The following is a 27,183-nucleotide window of genomic DNA, read 5'->3' on the forward strand; positions in this document are numbered from 1 at the left end:
TAATAAATAATAAGTATGTAAAAGAGCTTTTTATTTTAACAAGTTAGAACTCAAAGTCGTTTCACTATAGCCGCACCTTAAGGCAAAGAACTAAATGGAGAACATTTTAAATAGGACTAAGTGAGTGTGGGAAAATGGATGCAGGAATTTGAATTTAAAGCCTGGGATAGTGCATTGATAGTAAACTAATTGGCTTTTGTAATTTTATACAATTTGACTTCAATAAAAGTAAGTCTTACCAATTTAAGGTTGACGGATGGTTCAGAGAAAAACAAATTAACGATCTTTCTCCAAGAACAATTAACTGTGGGTTAAGGTATTGTAAGTATAACACAATCAAAGGGCATAAATAGTATATTTCTACCATCGATTTAAAACAATTTTTTACATAGCATGAATAAATAAAAATTAATTACAAACATCTTTTTTTATTTGGTTCAACCAATTTGTAATATGGTATTTATAAGTAAATTACAAATGGGTTTCAGGAGGCAACCCATCATGAATTACTTATTTTTATACTTACTTCTACTTTAAACAGTAATATACCTTTGAGTTTGTGAGTATTTTATTATGTTACATATGAAAATAATTTAAATTCAAAGACAAATTCTTAAACCTCAACAACGTTTACCCCTTCAAACATTTTTATCGACTTTAAGTATTATTATGCTCACTAACATCTGTATAACCGTATATTATTATGTTTAATAAAAAAAAACATTAAAAAAATAAAACAAACTATTAACCTTACAGGTTCAACAAATTGGCAATCCTTGTATAAATTAACTTTTTTAAACAACACTGGTCCACAGTGACATATTTAAGACGATAAATAAAGCTGAAGAGTAATGATATGACTAATTGTGTGGCTTTTGAGCCCACCTTTAACAAGTATTTTTTGGCGGTCTTTATACATAAGATAATTACTACGGCAATGATCAGTTTGATTCTACGACGATTTGTTCTATATCACATCCGTGTTTGCTACCTGTCCTGTCCTCTCCTCCCCCTCCCGCCCCCCCTGAAGAAATTTGGTGGCTGTACTACCTAACTGATTACACCTAACACAGTGTTATATTATTATGTCTACTCTAACCAGTGACCTAACGTGTAATTCTGTCAAGAAAACGTCTAGCCACTTACTTATTGGAGGAAACCGTTTTATTGTTACATTTTAGTACAACACAGAACATAATGACGCAGAGCAATGGAACTGTCCTTCGCACCGGGAGCAGTCACGAATCTAGCAATCCCAAGATCTGTGGTGAATTTTACTCTTCTTATCCTAGTGATCACTAATGGGCTCTTACCCCTTATCCTAGTGATCGGCTCTTACATCACTAATGCCTTTACACTTTATTCACAAATAAAACTGGACTAGCACTTGGTCGAACACCGGCTAAATATAAAACTTTTCAGGAATAAAATACTTTTTATCTTCTTTTTACACAAAAGATGTAAAGATAAAACAGAGATGTGTGCAACAAGAGGAGCAAAAATAAATTTCAACAACATTCTGTACATTAATTATAACACTGTTAATTTGTTTATGTCGTAAGTAGTAGGGCTGCGTCATCCTCTGGAATAGAAAGAGAACTTATGAGAACATTTTGTACACTGACATAACACCTATTAGTCTTTGACATAAAGGGTCTTATTAACCCTTTCACTCATGACATACAAATTTTCAGACAGTAAAAGTATATCCTAATTTATCAGATCTTCGAATTTTCAAATGTCACAAGTAACTCATAATTTATTCATCTCTGAATTTTCAAACATTAGATAAAAATAAATGAAACTATAATATGTACCCAAAATTGTCATTTTTATAATATGATATTCTCACATAATTGTTTTTATCACCTAGGTATGTTATAAGAAATTTATGTAGTCAATAGTATCGTATACAATATAATATTAGCATATAAAACCTGTATATAAAGTATGAAAACACAATATTTTGAAAAAGTCATATAGGATATTTTTGTATGTACTTCGCTTTAATTTCTGTTTGCAAATGGTAAATAAAGATTGTTTTGAATTTGAATTCATTATTAAATGTTATTTTAAGGCCTATCAATATAAATGCTATGATATTTTTTACTATTGTTATTTCATAAATAAATTGTAAAAGTTAAAAATATTTTTTCCATGATAAGTAAATATATTTTATAGTACATTAATGTATAAAACAGTTTAATACAAACATAATGTAAATAATTTTGATGAAAATTGGATCATAAATTAATTAAGTATAAATTTCAACTTAAGCAATGCAAACTTGCTGATGCCCCACGATCCTGACAGAATACCCTGTTTCAGAATGCTTTTTTTACACATACTCGTCAAATATTTCCATGCAGTGAAAGGGTTAATATTTGTTATATTTAAAATGTCTGTTTTGTTACCAAGGAAACAAGGCATTACAGTGAATATCTAAATCCAATAGGACAAATCAGTTCCAAAAATACAAGTTTACTGCCCAATATTTGTATTCATTGCTATGTGAATAGCATTAATTTAATGTGTAACATGCTTGTTAAATATAATTCATAGAATAACTATACCTTACAATGTATAAAAAATCACAACTGTTTAGCATCTTGTTTAGGATCATTTTGCCACCTTAACCCTAGAACTGGCGGTCATTTCATCCTGTAGTGTCGGGCTGTTTTGGAGCTTCGCGCAAGGTTTTTTTTTAAAAAAATTATTAAAAATATAAAATAAAAGCAATACAAATAAAAGTATATATTTTTGTGTTCAGAATTAAACGTAGAACGTTTTTACTAACCATAAAAAGTTTTTTTAATAAATACTTTTTTAAATTTTCTAATTAGATATGGTGCCACATTAAGTTGTAAAAGGTCAAAGGTTTTCAACACTGATCAAGCCTTTTATCACAAGTTATTCAACGTGATTTTTTTTAGCAAATGACGAATGAGTAAGAAAGAATAAATGCAAAACTAAAATAAAGTGTAATGCTTATAAGTATTGTAAGAATACAGTGGAATAAAATGATTCAAAATCCCACTGCCATTATACTTACTCTCTAATCGTAGTCCAGGTCCATGTTGTTTGAATTAAAACTATTTCCCGAGATACTTGTGTCGCTGGAGGAAGTAGAAGAGGCTCGGCTGCTAGCACTGTCATTCGCCGCCCTGTCATGTATATACAAGTTAAGACGTGTTAGAGCAATTAGCAAATGTTAGAAATAATGTTAGAAACAAGTAAGTGTACAATACGAACAATGTTATTCAGTAATTTAACTGACAACATGTTATTCTAGCTAAAATGTAGCAACACTTTCAGAAATTATCTAATGAAATTCCACCACTTGATTCAACAAGCAGAAATAAATAAAGAATAATGTAACATATTGTCGGTTATAAAAAACTAAATACGGATTTATAGAAAAATGTTTGCTGTATGCTCTGTTACTTCATTGTAATTTCAGCATAATAGTTTCATATTTAACTCTCTGATTACAAAAAATAAAAACCTGATCTTGAGTAAGTTTATATACAGGGTAATTCTGACTGTATACTTATTTACATACAGGGTGACAATTAAGTCTGGAACCCCCTTTTTAATTTTTGAACCACAATAGAATGAAATACCAAAGTTCAAACGTGCTTACTGGTGATAGTAACGCACACATCTGCCCAATTACCGACCAGATATTCCCTTTGGGGGACGGTCCACAAGGAGTCAGACAAAATTCTTAAATAGCAGCACAGGTCAAGTTTGGTATCAAATTAAAGGTCTCACTTAGCAGAGTACAATGCCGCAAACCGGACTTCAAAAGGTGGATTCATTCAGTAGTTATAGCTATTTGAATTTTATAACAATTTAACAATGTAAATTATTAAGTATTACAAGTAAACACCAATTTTTAAGTACATGTGATCAAAGTAAGTGTTCAAAATGTTCCCCTCCCATCATCTAACAATGTAGTAATCAAAGCCAGGAATCAATAATTATTACCAATAACACAATTACTGTTAGAATGTGAAAGTGGCAGATTGAGTCATACACAGCATCCACAGAAACTTAACGTTTGGGCAGGTATTATAGGAAATCTAATTATGGCCCCATTATTTATCAATGGTTATTTAAATGGTGACTCGTATCTAGCAATGCTCCAAAATGAGATAATTCCTGCACTACAAGCTGCTCTTGGTCGACAATTTCAAAGAATTTATTTCCAACAAGATGGTGCGCCACCACACTTTGCTCTCCTTGTTAGAGAATACTTGGATACAATATTCCATCACAGATGGATTGGAAGACGTGGCGCAGTAGAGTGAGTGGCCTGCTCGTTCCCCTGCTTTATCACCGCTGGATTTTTTTCTTTGGGGATACCTCAAAGATAAAGTTTATCGTACTAAGCCTCGAGATTTGGCGCACCTAAGAAATCTCATAGTCCAAGAAGCTCAAGATATTCCTCGTGACTACCTTCAAAATGCAGTGGATGATTTTACAACCACCTAGGACATTGCCAGATGATGGGAGGGGAACATTTTGAACACTTACTTTGATCACATGTACTTAAAAATTGGTGTTTACTTGTAATACTTAATAATTTACATTGTTAAATTGTTATAAAATTCAAATAGCTATAACTACTGAATGAATCCACCTTTTGAAGTCCGGTTTGCGGCATTGTACTCTGCTAAGTGAGACCTTTAATTTGATACCAAACTTGACCTATGCTGCTATTTAAGAATTTTGTCTGACTCCTTGTGGACCGTCCCCCAAAGGGAATATCTGGTCGGTAATTGGGCAGATGTGTGCGTTACTATCACCAGTAAGCACGTTTGAACTTTAGTATTTCTTTCTATTGTGGTTCAAAAATTAAAAAGGGGGTTCCAGACTTAATTGTCACCCTGTATAGCTTTAAAATAAATATTGTAACATTTAAGAATTTTTATTTTTTTATTTCAATTTTCAAATTGTCACTCAATTTGAAAATTATCCATTAATACATTATTTTATACCAGTTCTAAATAAAAATACTTGTAGGTTTTGATTTTGCTGACTATGTGAATTTGAATGCCGAAATTATTTTCATCTAATTGGTACAAATGTTCTAAAGTGTTGAGATTTCAGGTTTCAATATTTATTTCTTAGGTTACAATTGAACAGATTTTATGATTTGAGTGTGCTCAGTGATTTGTTACTCCTAAAACAGACCAATCTAATTATTTTCACTAAATTTTGCCTGAAAATAGTTGACAGTGAGTTTTGGCAAATCCACGAGGCGTATCCAGAAAGAATGTGTAGTGTGGCTCTCACGGCCAAAGGGATTTTACTAACGGCATGTCGCCTACAGTGCTGTATAACCTGATTCCTCCTCTCCGCAATGAGACTAATTTGAGGTCATTACGTTGAGAACTATCAATGCAACAATATGTTTCGTTAAAAATGTCAATCCAATCTCCCGCCAAGTAGGAAATGCGCAGTGTCATCCGCTATCTCGTTTGGAAAGGAAAAGCTACAGTTCAGGTTTAAAATTATGTAAAATCTGCACAACTCCAAACAATGAAGCGAAGAAGTTTTACGCGAGGAGTTTGTAGTGTCTCAGAAACTTTTGCCCGGCCTCCACTCAATTCAACTTGTGTTGATCTGTCAACTATTTTGGGACCTATCTCGTGGACAGTTTCCGATATCCGAGGGTATCTGTGATAGTTTCATGTAGCAGAGATCTGGTGATTTGTGGAAATATCGCAAATGAAAGTTCATCGAGATTCAATCTGCGATTGTTAGATTGAAATTTCAATCACGATTGAAGTTCTTTCGCTCCTCTGACCATCATCTACGTACGAACATTTTTAAACCTGCGACACCACTTGGAACACACGTGCACGATTCATAGCTTTATCACCATATGCAGCTTTCACCTTTATAAACCTCAACTGGAGTTTTTTCCTTCCAAACGAGATAATGGATTTTGACGCAAATTTCGCTCTTGGCAGAAGATCGAATACACATTTTTCACAAAATGTATTGTTGCATCAATAGTTCACATTGACTGACCTCGAACCGGTCTCTTTGCCGAAGGGAGAAATCAAGCACTATAACCAATATTTTGAAGAAAAAAAAACCTCCGGCAGTAACAGCCTCAGTACACTTACTTTCTGGATATATCTTGTACTGTGAGTTACACAAGAATTTAAGAGTGGTATACAGGCTCACTTTCAATGAGTAGAGTCTAGTTAATGACCAGTAGGAGGGTTATACAATATTTAACAAAGTTGGAACCCAATTAGTAGAGCTCTCTGTTTGGAGTACTATCAATACAATGTGTACCTGAAGAGAGCTGCTAAGTTAGGACACACATTAACAGAGTTTGGTTCCAATTAGTAGAGCTCTCTGTTTGAAGTACTATCAATACAATGTGTACCTGAAGAGAGCTGCTAAGTTAGGACACACATTAACAGAGTTTGGTTCCAATTAGTAGAGCTTTCTGTTTGAAGTACTATCAATACAATGTGTACCTGAAGAGAGCTGCTAAGTTAGGACACACATTAACAGAGTTTGGTTCTAATTAGTAGAGCTTTCTGTTTGAAGTACTATCAATACAATGTGTACCTGAAGAGAGCTGCTAAGTTAGGACACACATTAACAGAGTTTTGGTTCTAATTAGTAGAGCTTTCTGTTTGAAGTACTATCAATACAATGTGTACCTGAAGAGAGCTGCTAAGTTAGGACACACATTAACAGAGTTTGGTTCTAATTAGTAGAGCTTTCTGTTTGAAGTACTATCAATACAATGTGTACCTGAAGAGAGCTGCTAAGTTAGGACACACATTAACAGAGTTTGGTTCTAATTAGTAGAGCTTTCTGTTTGAAGTACTATCAATACAATGTGTACCTGAAGAGAGCTGCTAAGTTAGGACACACATTAACAGAGTTTGGTTCCAATTAATAGAGCTCTCTGTTTGGGGTAGTATAGTTATTCAATACAATGTGTACCTGAAGAGAGCTGCCAGGCTAGGACCCACACTCTGAGCACCAAACATGGTACTGCCGTTGTCACTGGACCTCCCCTCCTCACTCAGTGTCATACGGCAAATAGGGCAAGTTCCATGCTGCAAAACATACCATTACATTACTATAAAAATTATAGTTCCAAGATTTTTGTCAAAAACAGTTAATATATATTTTGCTTTTAAAAACTCAGTGAACTAACCCATTGGTCATTTAATCACACTGCAGTCAGACATTGCATTGACAGAAATAATAACCTAGTCTAGATAATTTTACCGATTTTTTTATTTTTACCTAACATACTATAAAATGTTGCCTTCAAAAAGTTAAATTTGTGTGAAAACTTATACACGCTCTTTAAAATGATATATAACACTTCATGCTACAAGAGAACAATTTTCAAAACTTCCCATTTTCAAAACTTGTTTTCTACATGTTTGTAATATTATTTAACTATGGAAATAGTTATACAAATTTACAACACAGTTCACTGAATACTTTAACACAAAGCTTTTCTTGGTGTGATATTAATCGATCTATAGTTGGACGAAAAAACTATAGATAATTCACCTTCAATGTCGTCAATAGTGACTTGGGATCTTTATCAAAATTAAAAAACCACATCAGAGTCCAAATCTAGTTCTAAAGCAGCTATAACTACATTGTCTTCTACAGTTTCACGTGACATACGTTCCATCTTGGTCTTTTTAAGTGATCGGACAACGGTCAACAGAGAATAGACCTGAAGCATCTAGTATTGTAACCAAACAGATTTCATTGAAACTAACCGACATATCCTGCTGTAGTATGAGCCAAATAGCGCTCGGCTGTCACTCGTGGATATTGATAAATAGACGAGAAAACCCATACTCAAGTGACACTTGAGCACTGGCTGCGGAACTAAACAATGGTACTCTAGCACAGACTCCCAATTTGTTAATTCTTCTGCAAATGACATCATCTGATATAAAAGGAGTTCATTCATCACTGGACACGTTCATTTGCAAATTTTAAAATGCAATTTATGTTTGCTAAATAAATTTTAAATTGTGAAAATATATTTTAAATACAGTTACAACGCCTGCGATCTGATTTTTTAATCAATGAAATGTGTAATACTCTCTGACATTCACATGTGAATAAAATTAATTTGTTACAAAAGAAGATTATTAGAATCATGGGCGGAGGGGCTGGCCTCTTGGAGCACTGCCAGCTGCTGTTTATTTGTCATAAATACATACAGTTGTTAACTTGTTCCTTTCGTGTCAGTTGGACATCAGATTATAGTAGCAATTAAACAGCACTATTGTGGATTTATAGAAGTTTAAATTAACACTATTAGAGGCCAGTGTGTATCATCTTACAGCTGTTTGGCACATGATAACACGAGCCTGGCAGTGAAGGGGTTAAAAAATTATCCATTAACCCACTCACTGATTTGGTGTAACTGCATTAGGCCTATTTACTACAAGTACTTATAATTCTAATGTATCTTTTATAAGATATGTAATCTCTGTAGAATGTGTGAACAGGAGGAAACTGCCGAACACTTGCTCTTTTATTGTCCTACAATAACAAGGGAGTGTTATGCCATCTTTGGTAGTTTGGACAAGGGTGGTGAATTTTCTCAGGAGGACCTGATAGGTTGTTTTCCGCGGTTTGTGGAACTGCTGAAAGCGTAGACTGGTCGGTGCTTCGGGGTGCGCAAAAGGCCCTTGAGGCAAAAGTGCATGGCAATAGGCCGCCCCATGGAAGAAGAAGTTATGTAATCTGACATAGCCTACTCAAAGGTAAAATTTGTCAATGTGACAAATATTCTTGATTTTCATATTTAAATATCTAAATTATTAGGGTGTATTATTTTCTATTTCAAATCTCCGTTTTTTGTTTTGTTTTTTTTTTTTGTTTTTGTGGGGGTAGGGAAGGTGGCATTCGACATTAAATACAATACCATACTTGAACCATCCTGACATCATCTTCATTTAGATATAATATCATTTTTTTTAAATCCCTGAATACCGTTTTTCTTCTTTCATACAGAATAATGACTAAATAAAAGTATCGGAGTACAACTCAACTACAAAATATTTGCGACTAACCAGTTCCAGCCAGGGGATGATGCAGGGCTCGTGATAGACGTGTTCACAGATCAGTTTGCGCACCGGTTCGCTAACCTTGAAGTCCTCCCAGCATACACTGCACTGCAGATTTGAGTCTGGAACCACACAATAATCTATCACACACTGTTGGTCATTTAATACGTGTGCAATAATTAGTGCTGACATTTTCCTCTTTTACGCACTAGACATTGTATGAGGTTGTACAAAAAATAAGAAGGATTCATTTTTCTAGATAGACGTCATAGAGATTTACCTACTCCAATCACCCGTAAGATTGAATTTCCAGATGATGTTTTGCATTTCTGCAAATCATGGCCTCAAAACATAAAGTTACCTAATTCCGAAAATGTATATATTTGTATGAGCTTACGCAATAACGTAGATATGATAACTTCTATAATTTTTAATTGATTCAAACTCAAGTTGGTACAGAGAATATGACTTTAATAAGTTTAAACTCAACATTTACCAATACTTTCAAAATGGCAGCCATATATTTAAGAAGCTATTCAAAGTTTTGAAAGGGAATGGTTATATCTGTTTTACAATAAATAGAAGTGAACACGACAGATTTAAACTGAATTTAGTAAAGAGATATAATTTACAATATGCTTCCTCAATAATATCAAAGGGTATTATGTGTCAATTCTCTGAAATGAGATTTGAGATCGCCCCAATATTGGCCTCAAACATATCCGTCCTTGAATGACGATCATGGCTCCATTCTCAACCCTTTTACGTTCTCCATAAAATTCTTTATGCTACGCAAAGACACTGATGTTAAAACAATATAAAGGGTTCATTTTGAGCTTCTTCATCACTGACATTTTTTGGATCTATGATAGTGCCAGATTCCAGACACTGTACCAAGAGGAAGGTGAACTGGAACGAAACACAACATTCACTTGATAAATTATTGTCCTCAAATTTACCTGTAATCAAAATTACAGTTGGGTTCAACCTTTCCTTTGATCAAAAAATTCTATGAATTACAAGAAATTGATCAATTTTAATTCTGGTCTTTGAATGCTGTCTCAATCAATGTCAATCAATATATCATAAAATTCTTAAAGGAATATGATTTACCAACGGAAAACATGAAAATAGAAAAACAGGAAACTGTGAACTCAATAAACACCCAAAAAAAGGTTGATTTGAAAGATGATGTGTATTAGTTCATCCAAGATGGACGCAAAACACCTTAATTTCTTATCGTGAGTCACACTGGTAATGAAAGGAACCATACCTAACAGCTGAACATCAGCCCCAAGGATATCAGAGAACAGAGCCCTCAAATCTGATCGGTTTTTGCAAAGGCCTGAGGACACTAAATTAAAGTAAGGAAGGCGCAAAGGTCCTTTTAGGACTAAGCGCGGGGACAAACTGTCCTTTTCCCTCAGGAAAAAAACTATCTGAACTGAGATCAAATCAGAGAACAAGAATGCTACCCTTCTTATTCCTGAAAATTACAAAGCGGCAAAAATATCTGCTATGTTTGCTTGATGTCAAGCTTCATGCCATGAGATAGTTCACAGCGTTCTTGGTCTCTTCATCTTCCTAGTGCATATGGAGTTGGAAGACAGTGTCTGTTTGGTGATGACATTCTCAGTCTTCTGACCATCTTTAGTCAGACTGTGTTTGGCTATCAAAGCCAGCATTTAACCAATATATAATCGAGCAACTACTGTGTCTCATAAAGAGTCATGACAGCAGCAGCCGTGTCATGGTGCCGGAACGCACGATATCCAGTCTGAATAAGTTGATACACTTACCCACTTGGTCCTGTGTTATGGCTGCGGTGGGTATCTCTTGTATCTTGTCCTGAGCGAGAGGTGGAGGACCATTTCCATCCATCTGGTTAAGTAGTTGAGTAACGATAGCATCAAGACCCTCCCGGCCCCATGCGTAGTCCCCGGGGTTTCCCAGAAACACCCTGTTGACACAACGCAATTCTGATATTACCTTCCGATTCTTATTTAGTTGATCATAGTTATTATTACTGTTTGAGAGAATGCATATTAACTCATAAATGTGAATTTTTTATTTTGAAAGTACATACACCCTATTAGATGCATACAAAAGTATTGATTTTTGTTATCCATGCAAATCCCAGCATGTAGACACAAATGTGCTTTTAAAAACATCATTAAAATCTTTATGCGCTTTCCTCATTTTTTTAACACTTTCAGAAAGTAATTTAATGAGTACCTTACAGCAGCATCTAATGAATTCCTCATGCCAACTGTTCCTCAGGGATGAATACAGATGAACCGAAATCATTTCCTACACTAACATAATGAGTGGACTTGTCATATAAAAGTATTAATGAGTAGAAAAATGAGGAATGAACAGCATTATTTCACTGCAAGTGTACAACATATTAGTGTTGAACTATTTTACAAGCTAAGATCTCAAGCCAAATTAAATTCTACGTAAACTGACACTTCAGTTTGTGGTAAGTAAAATAGGCTCCAAGTATTCACAAAGTAATTTCTCTATCAATACAATTTATGCAGGAGCTTTTGATAATTTTTTGCTGGTCTTTCTAAATTTACTTGTCAAAAAGACATACAACCATTAATGACAGAATGCACTAAACCATAATATATTTATAGTACAATGGAAATTGCACCAATAATTGAGTCAGAAGTTTGTAAACTCGGACCTTGGACGCTATTGTATATTTTGTTTTCTATATTTTATATTCCTATCTTTACCCCTTTTGGGATTCGATTATATATTTGAATAAGGACAATATCTTATCTCAAATATGTGTGGCCCATTTAATAAGCAATCCCCAACTTTGCTCATTTCAAATATAACAGTACGTTTTCCATAAAAAATACAACTTTGCAGCGATGGATGCATCAATTCCTTAGCCCTTATCCTCATCTCGATGAACCTGGGTAACACCCAATGCATTAGCCATGGAAATGTACTCAAAACAAAATTACATATCATTTTCCATTTCTCTATACTGCATACATGCTATCGAGGTCAGTTGAAATTGGAAAGAAAATGTTTAAAATAGTGTATGACATCAGTTTAACTTACATTATCCTACTGGTAATTGAATGCGACACCTCAGTATGATATGTTAACTGTCTTAAGTCATCTTGATAGAAATACTGTACATGTGAGTTATTATCAATATAATTAAAAAACTTATTCATGTGAAACATGAATGCTGATAGACAAGTTCCCTCTATCTATACACTGAGTAATTCAGTAATTTTGTCTTTCTTAACACGTTTGCTGCGGCAAAAGGATGACTTAGATGATATTACACTTTTATGCATGAGAGATCAACGGAACTGTCCAGTCAGTAGCCCATATTTTTAACAAAAGGCATTTGTTTTAAAGGAGATTTAAAATCATAGTAACTCATCAGTTGTGATGAGTGATATCCAAAAGGACCAGAAATGCTTCGGGTGACCTTGATTTTCCCACGGTTCTGTCTCAAGGTAACGTAACTGTTCAAACAACAACAGTGGCCTGCACGAAGACAAAATAACATCGCGATGCAGCGTTGGTGGCTTAACTGTCCTAACAGTTCCCAACAGGCGAGGGACACGCTACTGACTAGACAGTAGCCTACAGCAAATGTGTTAACAGCGAATCCAACAGTTATGGATGAATGTACGGGGAGCAAGTTAGGTGGAGGGCACCCCACAGATGTCTATAAATATTCAGAGCTACAGGGCTTATTAAAAAAAAAAATTATTTTTTGATATTCTATACATACTGAGATCTGCAAGGGCTTAGCCGTAGTATTTGGTTTGTAATCACTGATAACTTTGTAAAATAGTTTGATAACTACATACTTCATTACTGTAAAATCTGGGGAAACCTGCAACTAATGTTAGTCCTGGCCATACCCCGTGTCTGCACTGAAGACTGCGTGGATGATTGCAGGAGGGGTCAGGTTAGTGACATTGGGAGCAAGGAAATCCAAAGGGTTCCTGGAACAACACTTGGACATTCATAAACAGAACAAAACCAGTAAGCCTATATTACAACTTGTTTTTGTTCTCTTAGGACAAGAAGCTTATAAATTGCACTTAGTCTTTTAAGAACCTTAGCGCTGCTTCCGAAGTGACAGGATATTCAGGATGGGTAAGGTTAGGGGGTAGGGGCCGCCTCCTATCGAGATTCATGAGGAAGAATTAGGGCACTAATCTCAAAGTCATGTCCCCCTGGAAGAAGGGGAGGCCAGCTCTGAACCAGCCTCTCCAGTCAAAGCAAACAGGGGTTGGCATTCCCTTGTTGAGGCTAGCAAGAACCTCTAAGATAGGGAACAAACCCCGCCAACTCCAACAGTCATCTACCGCAGTAGACTAGACCTATCGAATTGGCCTTGCACCTCAGAATCTCGACATTTGCGGTTAGTGATGTGCCGCTCCTGAACATCCATAAGGTTGCCCAGATTGAAGTGGCACATCGGTTTTTGCTGTGCCCAGTGTGGGTTCAACTGGCAGGTATAAACCAGCCAGAAGTGATCCCTACTGGGATTACAATATTTCTTAAAACCATTTATTAATTCCTGAATGTAAATTTTACCCAACGTTAAAAATAATTTAACTGAATAATATTTTTTCTTTGTTTCAAATATATCTATTATAAATAAGAGAATAGATAAAATAATAAGGAGTATTTTAGAGTATTTGGTTACTAAATTTAAAAATACAAAAAAGTTTTACGGGACATAAATAACTTAAATTATATTCTTTAAATTAGTATTTGAATAGTATAGTTTTTATCATACCATTAATTAATCAATATTTCAAAATGATTCAATTGATTAGGAACAAACATAATTCTTTAGACTCACTTCAAATAACTAAATTAAATCCAAACAAAATTAAGTTTTTAGGTCATTTAGTACTAATCAGTATTTTCAAATGTCTTAACTCTTATCATGTATTTCTTCACAAGATCTTGACATCTGTTAGACTTTCACTAACTTTGTTTTCAAAATAAAGAAATTTTTATCCCCCTGCACTCAATTTGGCAATATTCTCTGTATAAACATTTAAATTTATAAATATAACAACTCACTTATAATAATTAAAGTTACATTTTGCATGTTATTGTTTTATTTGACAAAGTTTTCACTTAGGACATGTGGAAACTTTCTCAGCACTGAAGGCATTAAATAATTGACTGTACATATAAAGTTATATTATCATCATTAGTCAGAAATTTCAAATTTGTAAATAAGTAATCCAAATTATTTACTTTTCACAATAAGAAAAAAAAAGAAAATGAACTCTTTTAACTCCAGCCATTACATAATATCAATGGATGTCTCACAACTCCCAAGCCATTTCAGACAAAATGTATGAGTTTTGTAGACAAATCATAACTAGGCTATTTGTTAATTTATCAAACTAATTCTTTTTTTTTACTTAATATTAAATGTAGTGTAAACAAATACTAAAAAAAATAATAGCTTCAAAAGATATAATTTTAAAATTTCAAGTTTGATAATGATGAAAACGGCATAAATAAAAAGTATCTGACACAAATATCTAGCCATTTTAGGTTAAAATTTAAATCTTAATCTATAAAATTAAAAATTATAGACCTCCTTTATTTACAAGTTGAGTAACATCAATTTTTGTAAGGACATGTCATTTTTCCTTTTTTCCATTTCTGTACAAGTAAATATAACACAAGCTTCAAAGTTATTTGTGATAGCATAATTAAAACTGTTAAAGCATACATTTAAAAATTTAAAAAAGTTTTTAATACAATATTTACATCAATAATTGTTTTCATTACTGTCAAGATAGCTATCACTCAAATCATTGTCACTGCCCACATCGACACCACTTGCAACTAAGATACTAATTTGTTTATTTTCATTTACTGGTGAGACTTTAAATGGTTTCTTTTGCTAATTTTAAAATCAAATAAATAACAAATTAAAACTGCCATACTTTATACCGTTGTAGCATAAAAACAAGAAGCAAGGTGGAATATATACAATATATAAATGGAATATATATAAATGGAGTGAAATACATATAGATGTCTGCGACATTTAATGAGCAGTCAGCTGAGATGAATTGCAATTTCTCAATCATAGACTGAAAAAATACAAAGTTAAAACTTTACGAACTAATATATTTGTACACAACTAATACATCTTTGTACACAAGTCTGTGGAATTTTAAAGCATTTGGTAACATAGGTCAGTAAAATAAAACGTACACGTCCGGATTATACAGACGTTAGGAGTTGACGCCATTGTTACGGTCGTCAGGGTTAATATTTTTAACATACTTTTTAAGGGACTTCTTTTTTATTTATATTTTAACCCTTCAAGCGTCTATAAGAATTTCTGAAACACCACCTGTTTTCATGGGTTTCCAAATCTTTTTTTTAAATCTACAATAAATATAATTTATTTTTTATATATAGTGTTATATACCAGTTTTTGTGATGAAATATAAAACAGATTACAAAAGAAAAAAGTAATTTTTAATCCCTTTATATTTTGTAATGCCTATAAAATTGTCACTTTCACAAACACACACAAAAATGTTACAACAAATACAGACAGGTTATTAAAATATTATTACTTGTAGACAAAATTCAGAATTGTCAATTTGTAAGAAATGTTATCCTGAATACAGAATATATGGCTGTTTTAATAAAATTATAATGTTTCAGAAAACAGCAAAAACCCGATACAAATTGCGACAGCTGACATTCACAGGCGTAAAGAATTAGTATTTGACTTTCAATAGCAAAGAAACACTGTTGTAAGCTAACGATATGTGATGAAGTTTCACTACTTACACAGGGCCGTTAGGTCTTGGCGTAACGCCTAGCCCCCCGAGACCAACCTCTGTCAGGTTGACAATGAAGTCCTGGATGAGGTTCTCAAACGGAACCACCGGCCTCCCCCTTCCACCCCTGCAACGATGTTGGTTACATCATTTTTGTATTAAAACATTTAGCAAAACACAGACACAAAACATCACCTTTTAAAACATGGTTAACCCTAGAACCAAGAATGGTGAACATCTACAGTTGTAATGCGTTTTTTTTTGCGTCTTCGCAAGGTATATATTAAAATTCATAAAAAATTTTATTTTCTCACTTAACCCGTCACGTTCGATACAGTTTTATTCACAAGAAAATGCTCTCCCATATTATATCGTAGTTATAATTTTTTAATTAGTAAAAGACTACAAAATTATTTAAAATAGTATGAATGTTCTTGCAAAATTCAAAACCTTAATAATTATTATTTATCATTACAATTTGAAGAAAATTAGTTGGTTCACAGAAATCATGATGGCTTTACTGAATAAATTCGTACTTTCTATTTTACATCCAATGCTGAATCAGAATTTTAAACTATTTTAAAACAATTTAATTTTTTTAACAAATTTCCAATATTTTATAGAAAACGAAACAACGTCAAAGTACAGAAAAAATATTCAACTTCAACAATGGATTATTAATTTAAAGCAAACACTCCAATAATGAGATAATTTTTTTATTTCTGTGAGGCATTTTGTACTCAATGAGCATATCATCAGACCCACATGACTGAATAAAAATGGTTACAATAATAATATAAACAATTTTGTAATAAATAATTAAACCAGAAAATGGTAGATTTATAAAATATTTGCCATTGTGCTCCCATGATGATTGATTGCGATTTTTTACTTTTTTTAAGCTTATAATTTGTTATAAATATAAAGTATTTTGGTTATACAAAACTCAGGTGTCTTAAATAAAAAAATTCTCATCATATCTTTCTAAGTACAATGATATATTATAGACTACATCATAAATTGTATTTGGATGCGAATAAGTAAGATATAAAAAAACCTTATTCAAAAGGTTTGCCATGAGTCTTTGGCCAGTTCTAGGGTTAATATATATATATTTATTCATAAACACGTTAGCACGTTATAACAAACGTTAACTGCTACAGTAAACGTAAACTGTGCAAGAAACACAGTTTAGCAGCCCAATCATGCAGTGATGAGACAGTCTTCTACACATAATACAGCTATGGTGGGAAGGGTTGATTTAATGAGAATGAGACAGCTTTGTTTGCTTGATAGCATCCCTGAACAGGTTGTGAACACTTCTTAATCTTATCATCATATATTTAATGTTTCTGGTTGGCATAACTGTGTAATATATTACTTTATCTTTTATTGCAGCTAGCTGATGTTTGTTGTTGTGTTGATCATTGCCAAGAGGACATTAACAGCTGTAGACGGTGTAGTGTAAAATGTAAATAATACTGTTTCTCAAAAATATTTTTTCAGGTGACATATTGCACTTATATTTTTACAAGGCCCTATGTAGTAAGTAGGCTATGTATATCAGTATATAGTATCATGGATAAAAATAAATATATAACTGAATTAATCTAGCTATGAAATTATGTTTTATACTAAATAAATAGAGTTGTATAAACACGCACACATACACACGATAAAATGTGTTTGATAATGAAATGAGATTTTCATAAAGAATTCTCTGATACTTTGATAACAGACAGAACAAAATATATTTCATGTAACAATATAGCCAAACAGGGACATTCAACTCATTTATTTTAATTTTAGTTAACACTTTGAATCCCAAGCCCGAGCTCAGGCCAGGCTGTGTCAATATCGTCAATGACCCAAGCCCGAGCTCAGGCCGGGCAGTCTATTTTTATTTCGTGGAGACTGGTAATTCGCATTACTGACGTTTTTAGAGGTTGTGTTATGTTAAGCAAGTCATATTAGACTAATTTTATTAGTCTTTGGTTATTTATAAACGGTTACAAGCAAAAAAATATTATAACAGAAATTGTGTAACAAACAGCTGATACGACGCCGAGTCACCAACTACGCAGTTGTCAGCTGGTGCCGTGACGTCTGCACTGTTTACACTAGCTCTGTGTTTTACAGTGAATTATAAGTTATTTTAGCTACAGTTGTTTATAAAATTAGTATTTGGAGTGCTCAGTTATAGTTTTTATTATGTTATTTATCTTACATTAGTCAAGAACTACGTATTTGTCTGCTAGTGCCGTGCCGTGGCGTTGGTACTCTTTGTACGTCTACTCGCTTTGTGTTTTACAGTGAAATAAAAGTTGTTTCAGTTATAGTTATTTATACAATTAGGATTTTGTGTTGATCAGTGTTTGTTCAGAGAAAATAAACAAACCACAGGCAAATCTGGAAGAAAATAAACTGTGTGGTTTTGCCTAGAGTGTGACACTGCCCTCTGCCTTCCTAAATGTTTTAAATTATTTCACACTAAAGCTAACTACTTGTAAATAGGACTACATTCTCTATATTCAACTTTTCATCTGTGTTATTTACCTTGATTATAAATAAATATATTTGAACTACAACTTCTTAGCTTTATTTTGATGTGTAATATGTTATGGTTAGCTGAAAAGAATCATGAAGAAAAATTTATAAACAAACTTATGCTTTATGTTCCAATTTTTATTCTTCAGTATTTTATACACTTTTTATGGACTCAACATTTTCATTGATTTCAAAAAAGTTGATATATTTACCTTGGATATATATACATATATTTGAACTACAACTTCTTGGCTTTAATTTGATGTTTAATATGTTATGGTTAGCAGAAAATAGTCAAGAAGAAAAATGTGCAAATAAATTTATGCGTTTTGTTCCAATTTTCTTTTCTTCAATATTTTACACACTTTTTATGGACTCAAGATTTGTATTGACTTCAAAAAAATAAGTAACATTTTTAATAGTTTTATTTATTTTGTTCTGCTTTTTAATTTGATATATTGGTTGCTAAGAAACTATAACTTACAATTTTTTTACAATTTAACTAAAAAACCCTTGAAATGGCTGGGACAGCACATATAAATATTACTAAGAACCCAGGACTCAAAGTGTTAACCTATTCATCTTGGAAACTAACAATAAACCAGCCTTAAAGACTAAAAAACAATAGCATTATTATAAATACAGTCAGAATAGTGTCACAAATACAGATAGACTAATATCATCACAGATACAGGTTAACCTATCTAAAATCTTATGTTAACTTAACATAAATATTGTTAATTTAAACAACTAAAATCAACTCAAGTTTTATTTTTGTTTAATGGCCCAAGCCCTCAAAAAATTCTTCAAAAGAATAAAATGATCGTGATATGAGATAATTTTTTAATTTATTTCTAAACGGATTGATTCCTTCAATTTTTTTTATGTCAATAGGAATGTATTGAATAAATCGTGTACCAGCGTATTCAGTTTTCTTTTTAAACAGCTCTAATTTATGATTTTCAAAAATTATACCACTCCTAGTATTATATCTATGAGTGGTATAGTTAGGTATATTTTTAAATTTTGTGTAAGTTATTGTATCGTATATGTATTGACTGTAAACAGTTAAAATTCTTAATTGTGCAAATAAGAATTTGTACAATTAGATAGATAATTTTATACGTTTTAATTTACGTTAGTAAACTACGTATTTACTTGTTATTATTTATAAAATTATCTATTATAAAATTATCTATCTAATTGTGCAAATAAGAATTTGCACAATTAGATAGATAATTTTATACGTTTTAATTCACGTTAGTAAACTACGTATTTACTTGTTATTATTTATAAATAAAATGAAACACATTTATTTTCATTTTTAAACGTCAAAATACCCCCAGGAATTGATTTGGATTTATTTAAATAATATTCATTGAATTATGCTTATCAGTTTTAGAAGTGATGGATAAGGCTGATTGTCTTTGCCTCATAAATGTACATTCCCGCACAGATTTTTATGGACACTGACTTTATTACCATACGCTATGAAATGGTTATACTTCCAGCAGTAGTTAAGCAGTGCTTTCAACATGTATTACGACCAAAGCAATTTAGTCTCTGCTTTACGCTGTATTAAACTAGCTTAAAATTTTACGAAATTACCAGGGTCTGACAAAAAATATGGCTAATTGACTTGAAATTTACTAACGAATATTCATTTGCCTGGGTGCTATTTATTTTCAGTACATCTACACAGCAACTATTTTTTACTGGCAAGTCTGATTTTTTCTTGGGTTTTAAAACCTATAAAAGAGGAGAGATTCCAGTTTTCAAAACTTTGTGTTCTATTATTATATCACGTAATAACGGCTAATGTCTTTTTATCCTTTTAAATTATCTATCATCAACAATGAACTTAAACCTTAACATGATAGAATGGATTTAAATAACTTTATGCCCATAGAGTTATGAAGATAAAGTTTTGATCTATCTACAGTATTGTTATTAAAATCAAGAGACCAAAGTAACTGATATAATTTCAATTAGCTAATTGGAAAATTAAAGCTGCTCTGCTAAACATAATTAGACTTATTCCTTTTCCAACCATTGTAACCAATATTGTTAGATTAAGAAATTTATAAACCAATATATATAACAATAAATTACTTGATTTATTGTAATTTATAGCATATACTCATTAACATATACCATAAAATACGTTCAGCTCAAACATTGTTATAACATTAATATTGTAGGGATAAATTTATAACAAATACCATATATCAGTTTATTAGCTGTTACCGTAGTGGTATTACTGACCTCCGGCGCTCGCCCCTACTCCGATTGCCTCGATTGCCCCTTCGGTTACCTCCTGGACTGCCACTGAGCCCCATCAGCATGTCATTCAGCAGCTGCTATCAACAAAAAAGATGACAGTTGCTGTACGCTAAATATTTTTATAATAAAAACTAACAAGCCACAAAAAATCACACTTGAATTCGTCATAATAATAAACTTCTTCATATATAGCTTGACCAGATAGTCTCCTTTCGTACCTCTACCCTTGGATAAATGAATATTTTCAAACTTTTAAATTAATTCTTTAAGTGCCAACATTCGTCTGATAAACGTTGGCCACACTCTTGAAAGATGAAAACACGTATAATTTAATATTTTTTTGAATCACTACTAACATAGAAGTATTACATAACACTTGAATTTAGTAACTTTCTCTCCTAGATAACAATTAAATTTTTATGAAAAACATCTTTGATATTTCCAAACATAGAAACAGCTGATTGCTGCCAATAAAAGAGCAGAAACATACTCACCACCACTTTGTAATGCAGTGAGTAAAGATCATTGAGGAAAAAGAGAAAGGAAGATATTCTAGGGATATTTCAAAACTTTTGCACAGGTTGGCAACACTGCATAGTGAATGACTCTTTAGTTGTAGTTCAAGGTTCAAGAACTTAGCACGTGTTTTGCCGAGACAGTAGTGAAATGAAAAATGTCTTTATTAGAGGCGAAGTTAGGACTATAAAGTCCTCTCTACCACTTAACCTCATTAAATATTAAACTAACATATATACATTTATAACTAAAAATAAATCCATTTATTTAAATCATAAAATAATTTATTATTTATTTTAATAGTGAGTATTGTTGGTGAATACTGTGAGTTATATGACGACTGTCAGAGAACCACGATGAGTTTAAGAACAACCAAGAAATCTTTACTGTCTTTAAGTATTTATGAGAATACAATGGACAACGTCACTTTTACTTATAAGTAAAATGGCCTACTCCTATCACAGCTTTAACAGCTCATGAAACAAAATGCACAATGTCTACCTACAATTGTTAGCAAGTCAGACACAATTAGGCAGATAATTAATCGTTTCTACATCATTAATGCATATTTCAAATGCTTTTATCAATTGAGAATCCCACCGACTGTGAACTACGTGCTGTTATTTGGTTTCTTGGTGCTAAAGGAATGAAAGCAGTTGAAATTCATTGTTGGAATTCTTGAGTGTATGGACAAAACATTTTGAGTGATGAAATGACATTCAAATGGTAAAAGCTTCAATAGCTGGCCGAAAGAATGTTCAAGATGAGAAACAGAGTGGACAACTCTCGATGATAACCAACAATTTGGTGCAGAAAGCGAATGATAAAGTGAAAATGAGCAAACATTTCACAATTTGTTTGTTACCAGAGGAGAATTCTCAAGTTTCAAGAAGTATTCTCCAAGACATTTATTTTTATTGATTGTTTAAACTGTCGAGAAACACGTTTTACTGTATGACAATGTTTATCTACATGTGGCAAAAAGAAATCAAGATCTTATCACAGCATTTTGCCAGAAAACAACCCGATAATCCCCAAAGTCTTAATTTAACGTCCAGTAACTACCATTTGTTTTTCCATCAAAAGAAAAATCTTGAAGGTCAGTGCCACAATGACGAAAATAGCATCAAAATGATCACATTGTAGTCGCTGATCATTTTGATGACAAAAGGTTGTTTTTAAATATGATAACTGAATAATAATATTGATGGCAATTATGTAGGAAGATAAGTGTGGACTTTCATATAAAAATAAAAGATACTAAAAGGTAACTTTTTTTTAATATATCAAAATGGACTTAAAAAAAACATGCCTCATATATAAACCCTAACACTGCAAAAACACTATAGCGGACCATTAAACGACCTGTGGCGGACCTTTGGTTTAACCCATTGGGGAATTTGCTGCAATAATATTTTGCTACCTGACCCATTAAGCAAAACTAAAACTAAAATAATTTTGAATAATGAAAATCAATTTTAATCGGACGAATGCTTACATCAAATGGCTGGACGACCTCCATGTCGCTGTCGCTCTCTTCAGTGGGCTCTGGCTGATTCTCTAGAACTTCAATAAACCCGCTCTGACACGTCGGGCACGTGTAGTCCTACGACAACAACAACAAACATTATAGCGACCCCTGTCTCTCACTGTGGCACCACTGTCCACTCTGCCTTGTGCGGCCACAACCTCTCTCTCTTATAGCAAAGCTAGCGATAGCTGTAACTAGCTCTGATAGCATATCACTGCCAGATTATTTCTTAGTGGCCCACAGTTGTTATATCTCTAACTAGAGTAAATTAACTTAATCACTGGCATATCTCTAGTGATAACACAAATAAATTTTGTACTCTGTCTACAAACTAAAAGAACTGGTCCAGCCCTTGCAAGCATATAGTTTATTCTTATCAACAACATCATATTTTAGCAATTTGTTTTACATAGTTGTTCAAAATCCGTTTGCCGATGTGCTAAAGTCACAACATTTGACCCCTATACAAAACAAAAAACAAAACAATCCCTCAACAGATGCGTGTATAACATTTCAGTATTATTTTACATTAATAATAATGGTTTGGAACCGTTTTAGTAACAATTTGATTCAAATTTAAAGTTTCGAATCAAAGTTCAAGGTCTAAGTTTAGATTACAGTAATCTATTCTGCCTGCTGTGTGGGCACAGTGGTTTGTGGGTCAAACTAATGACCGAGGATTGCCAACTTTGTGCTTCTGCTGGCTCACTGCTATGAAAATTTTTTTTTTACTGACTATTAAGTATCCCTAAGTGTTTCCAACAGACACAAGAGAAAACATATACTTTAAAAACAAAAAAACTGTCATCTAGTAACAGTATGATCTGTTACTTCCTGTTTATTATAATTAATTATCCAAGGAGGAGGCTAAATTATGATTTTAAAATGCCAATTACAAATTACAAAAATACTTAATTGATCAGATTTAAATAACGTAATAACGGTTGTATAGATCTATTTCATTGGTTAGTTAATTTTTTTCGCACTAATTTTATTGCAAGGATAAGGTCAATTTTATTGGATATTCTACTAGCTAACTAAACACACGGAAGAATATTTTTCACATTGTATACAAACTTTGCTGTTTTAGGTGGAGGTCCCCACACAAATAATGACATTTTCACCTATTTTACTAAATGTTGGGTTCCATTCCATCCAGTGTGTGTTTAACACCTGTGACAGCTAAATACACAACATTGTAATACTTTATTGCACTCACAATAGATCTGCTCAGCTTCAAAATACAATAGAATTTGTACCTGAAACGTCGGCCATTTTCTTGTGGCCTATTTAATTTATGAATTTGGGAATGGTATTAAATATCCCCAGTAGGATCTGTTATTTATACCAATTAAAGCCAGTAAAGTGTAGTATATAACAATACTAAATTACTTGTGTTATGAACAAATAAAAAACAAAAAATGATTATTGAGAAATATATACAACTAGTGAGAAATACCAATAGTATAAAAAATAACCTTTGCTTTTATATTTCAAACCTGTTAATGTTTGGAATAGGCATTTATCTAGAAGCAAGATTATAGTGTAATATTTTTAATTTACTTAGACAACTTTAACATTAAAAAGAAAACAATTATTTCACAAATGGATTAGAAAATATTTCATTTATCACCTTAACAAAAACCTTTATTATACACTGTTTGGAGTTAATTTTGATGGCGCATTTCTAAGCTTAAAACGTACTAAAACATTGAACTCTTGGAGCAATTGGAAAATTTTTTTAAATATTAGTAAATGTTAATAGAACAATATTTTTCCAATATAGTTTATCTTTTGTGTATTTAATATGAAGATTGTTGTAACTGAGATATTAATTATACTATAAATTACTAATAAAACATTAATCAGCAGGCTAGCACTTTGGTACATTCTTCAGTGGAAGCTGCTCCTCAATTACTTTAGTTAGTGAATGAAATACAATAAAATCTGACCACTTGCGAGTATATTGATGTAACATGTGAGCAATTTAACAGTATGTCCATTCTACAATTCAATAGTGCTTTTATTTTGTGAATTTAAAATTTAATAGGTTATTAATTGTCTTAATGATCTACAAAGGAAACATTTATGAGTGACATGGGCATATAATATATGCCCTTATATTATAAGGAGCTCAAGGCAAGGGCCAAAAATGTTGAAAGACAAACATTAAAATTGTATCCAATTGTGTATTTTAAGCTAGAAAACATATATGAGGTCAACAATTTCCCAGCAGATTCTTGAGCCCCTATTTTTGGAGGTTATTTCAAACTTCTTAAACAACCGAGTGTGTCAGACCTCCCCTCCCCTCCCTGAAAGTATTTCCTATATAGATCACTGTTGAATGGGCTATAAGGAGACTCATTACAAAGAGAAGCTCAGATAAAAACATATTGACAGAATATTCGTTATTAGTTCCAAGAAATCTAAAAACCTAAATTTTAGATCTTATTTAAGTTCTGAATTCAAAACTTGATTAAACCTTCAGTTTAAAAATTGTAATTTTTAAATTCTCTATTAGTTAGTGTATCAGTAAATACTGGAAGCGGCAAAATTATCTGATGGTTTTTTTTTGTCTTCGTCCCCATACTGTGTGGCGAGTAGATGGGGGGGGGAGGGATTGGAGAGTTTTAGAGCCCACACACGGACATGTTTAGTAACCATGGAGCAGTGGTCAACTGAGCAACGCGTATTTGTTGCAATCAACTAAGTTATACTTCCTTGCATTACTCAAAAAAAACACTCAACACAAGAATTTGATGTCCACTGGTCTGTGTGAGGGTCTTATCAAACAGAACAAGGAGGATAGACAGTACAAAACATTGCCAACAGTTCTGATAAAAAGTACAGTGGTCACAAACGGTTTGAACCCGATCTCTAATTCAGACTCACAGTCCAACATTGGAGTGGGGTTACTAAGGAACAAAACTTCATTATACATGAATATAATTATTTACACTATTTGCGACACACTTTACTGTTACAGAGATTCTGAGGGCTGCAGTATAAGAGGCCACCACCATAATAGAATCATATTTATGATGATCTAAACTATATAAACAAAATTAATGTAGACACGAATTACGTTATATAAAAACTATTTATGTTATGTGTATCTATAAAATGTAACAAACAAAACAGTTTAACATTTAGTTACTTCTACTGTCTTTAAGGATATACTATGATTCTATTGTGGTGGTGGCCTCTTATTATACTGCAGCTAAAAAAGAAATAATTGAATGATGAATACAACACAATCTAGGCTATGTGTACTTATGAAATTTAACAAACAAAACTGTAACATTGTTACTTTTCACTAGTTTAAAAAATAAATGTGTCTGACAGCTTGTGTAACACAAATGACACATACGTAAGTTACATCACCATTGTAATTGCAACCATTACTAAAATACCATACCAATGATTTGACTTAATTTTAATTAATTTGGAACAATATTGTTATTCAATACATTAAAAAGAGCTGGTAATAATTAATTATATCTTAGTGTATCTGATAGTATAGAAATTTCTAAATGATAATTTGGTACTCTAATTTGAATGTTAAGGTGGCTGCTTAATTTCCTAGGCCCTTTAGAATGAACTTAACTGATATATACTATATATGACACACTATTTCAGTTTAACTATGTCAAAAAATTAGCCTAATAAATTAAGATTGGTGGACTCTACAATTTTATAAATAAACTCTAGTAAAAACCCTATACAAGCAATCTATTGTGAATGCTGTGATGTCTAGCAATGATTGGACATACCAAAGTTTAATGCAGTTATTTCAAGATTATTTTGAGGTTTCATCCTTGTATTGCATCTGTAATATTCATAATTTGTTAGAAGTATGCAAGCATTTTCTTTGTATCATTAATTTTTTTGTTCAATAAGCAATTTTAGATGACTAAACTTTCTCTCATGTACACTTAGGATTGGCCTAATCACAGCCAGATCTCCACATTTTAAAATACCTAAGGAATTGATAACAGTGATTACAACACTCTATTTCAGTTATACTTGAGAATACTGTGTAGCCTTCAAGTAATCATATATTAATTAACATTAAAGTAGATAAATATATACTTTTCAAATTAAAGTAAAAGATAAGAAAATAGTAAAGTAAGCATATCTCCAATGATGTAAATGTCAGTTCATTTGACATGCAAACTAACATGAATAACAATCTGTTAACTTACCTGTTGCACACGGTTTATTTCTAAATTGCATTTGTGGCAAAAGAATCTTGAAATTGCTAAATTCTCGACTGCAGCCTCTTCAGCCATTCTATTTTCCCGTAATTTAACCTAAATCAACTCGGTAAACCTGGATTGGACAGTAGTGGACTGATCAGTTAGATCGTAGATTACAATGTGTACCAACCTCC

General features: G+C 32.5%; 1 protein-coding gene across 3 annotated transcripts; it reads right to left on the reverse strand.

Annotated features, from left to right (window-relative positions):
• Positions 1-338: 338 nt before the first annotated feature.
• LOC124367029 (E3 ubiquitin-protein ligase Iruka) lies at positions 339-27,183 on the reverse strand. 3 transcript variants are annotated; one of them, XM_046823712.1, is made up of 10 exons: positions 26,996-27,183; positions 22,758-22,865; positions 20,726-20,820; positions 15,924-16,040; positions 12,995-13,078; positions 10,889-11,049; positions 9,096-9,211; positions 6,982-7,097; positions 3,053-3,164; positions 339-1,582 (listed from the first exon to the last, which is right to left on the reverse strand). In XM_046823712.1, the coding sequence occupies exons 1-9, from the start codon at positions 27,080-27,082 to the stop codon at positions 3,056-3,058; spliced, it is 993 nt and encodes a 330-aa protein (XP_046679668.1). In that variant the 5' UTR covers positions 27,083-27,183; the 3' UTR covers positions 339-1,582; positions 3,053-3,055. The 3 variants fall into 3 exon arrangements, with proteins under 3 accessions (XP_046679668.1, XP_046679669.1, XP_046679670.1); XM_046823713.1 differs by having other exon boundaries at positions 20,726-20,817; positions 26,996-27,177; XM_046823714.1 differs by lacking the exon at positions 12,995-13,078 and having other exon boundaries at positions 26,996-27,171.

The sequence above is a fragment of the Homalodisca vitripennis genome, chromosome 7 (assembly GCF_021130785.1).
Source record: "Homalodisca vitripennis isolate AUS2020 chromosome 7, UT_GWSS_2.1, whole genome shotgun sequence".
NCBI lineage: Eukaryota > Metazoa > Arthropoda > Insecta > Hemiptera > Cicadellidae > Homalodisca > Homalodisca vitripennis.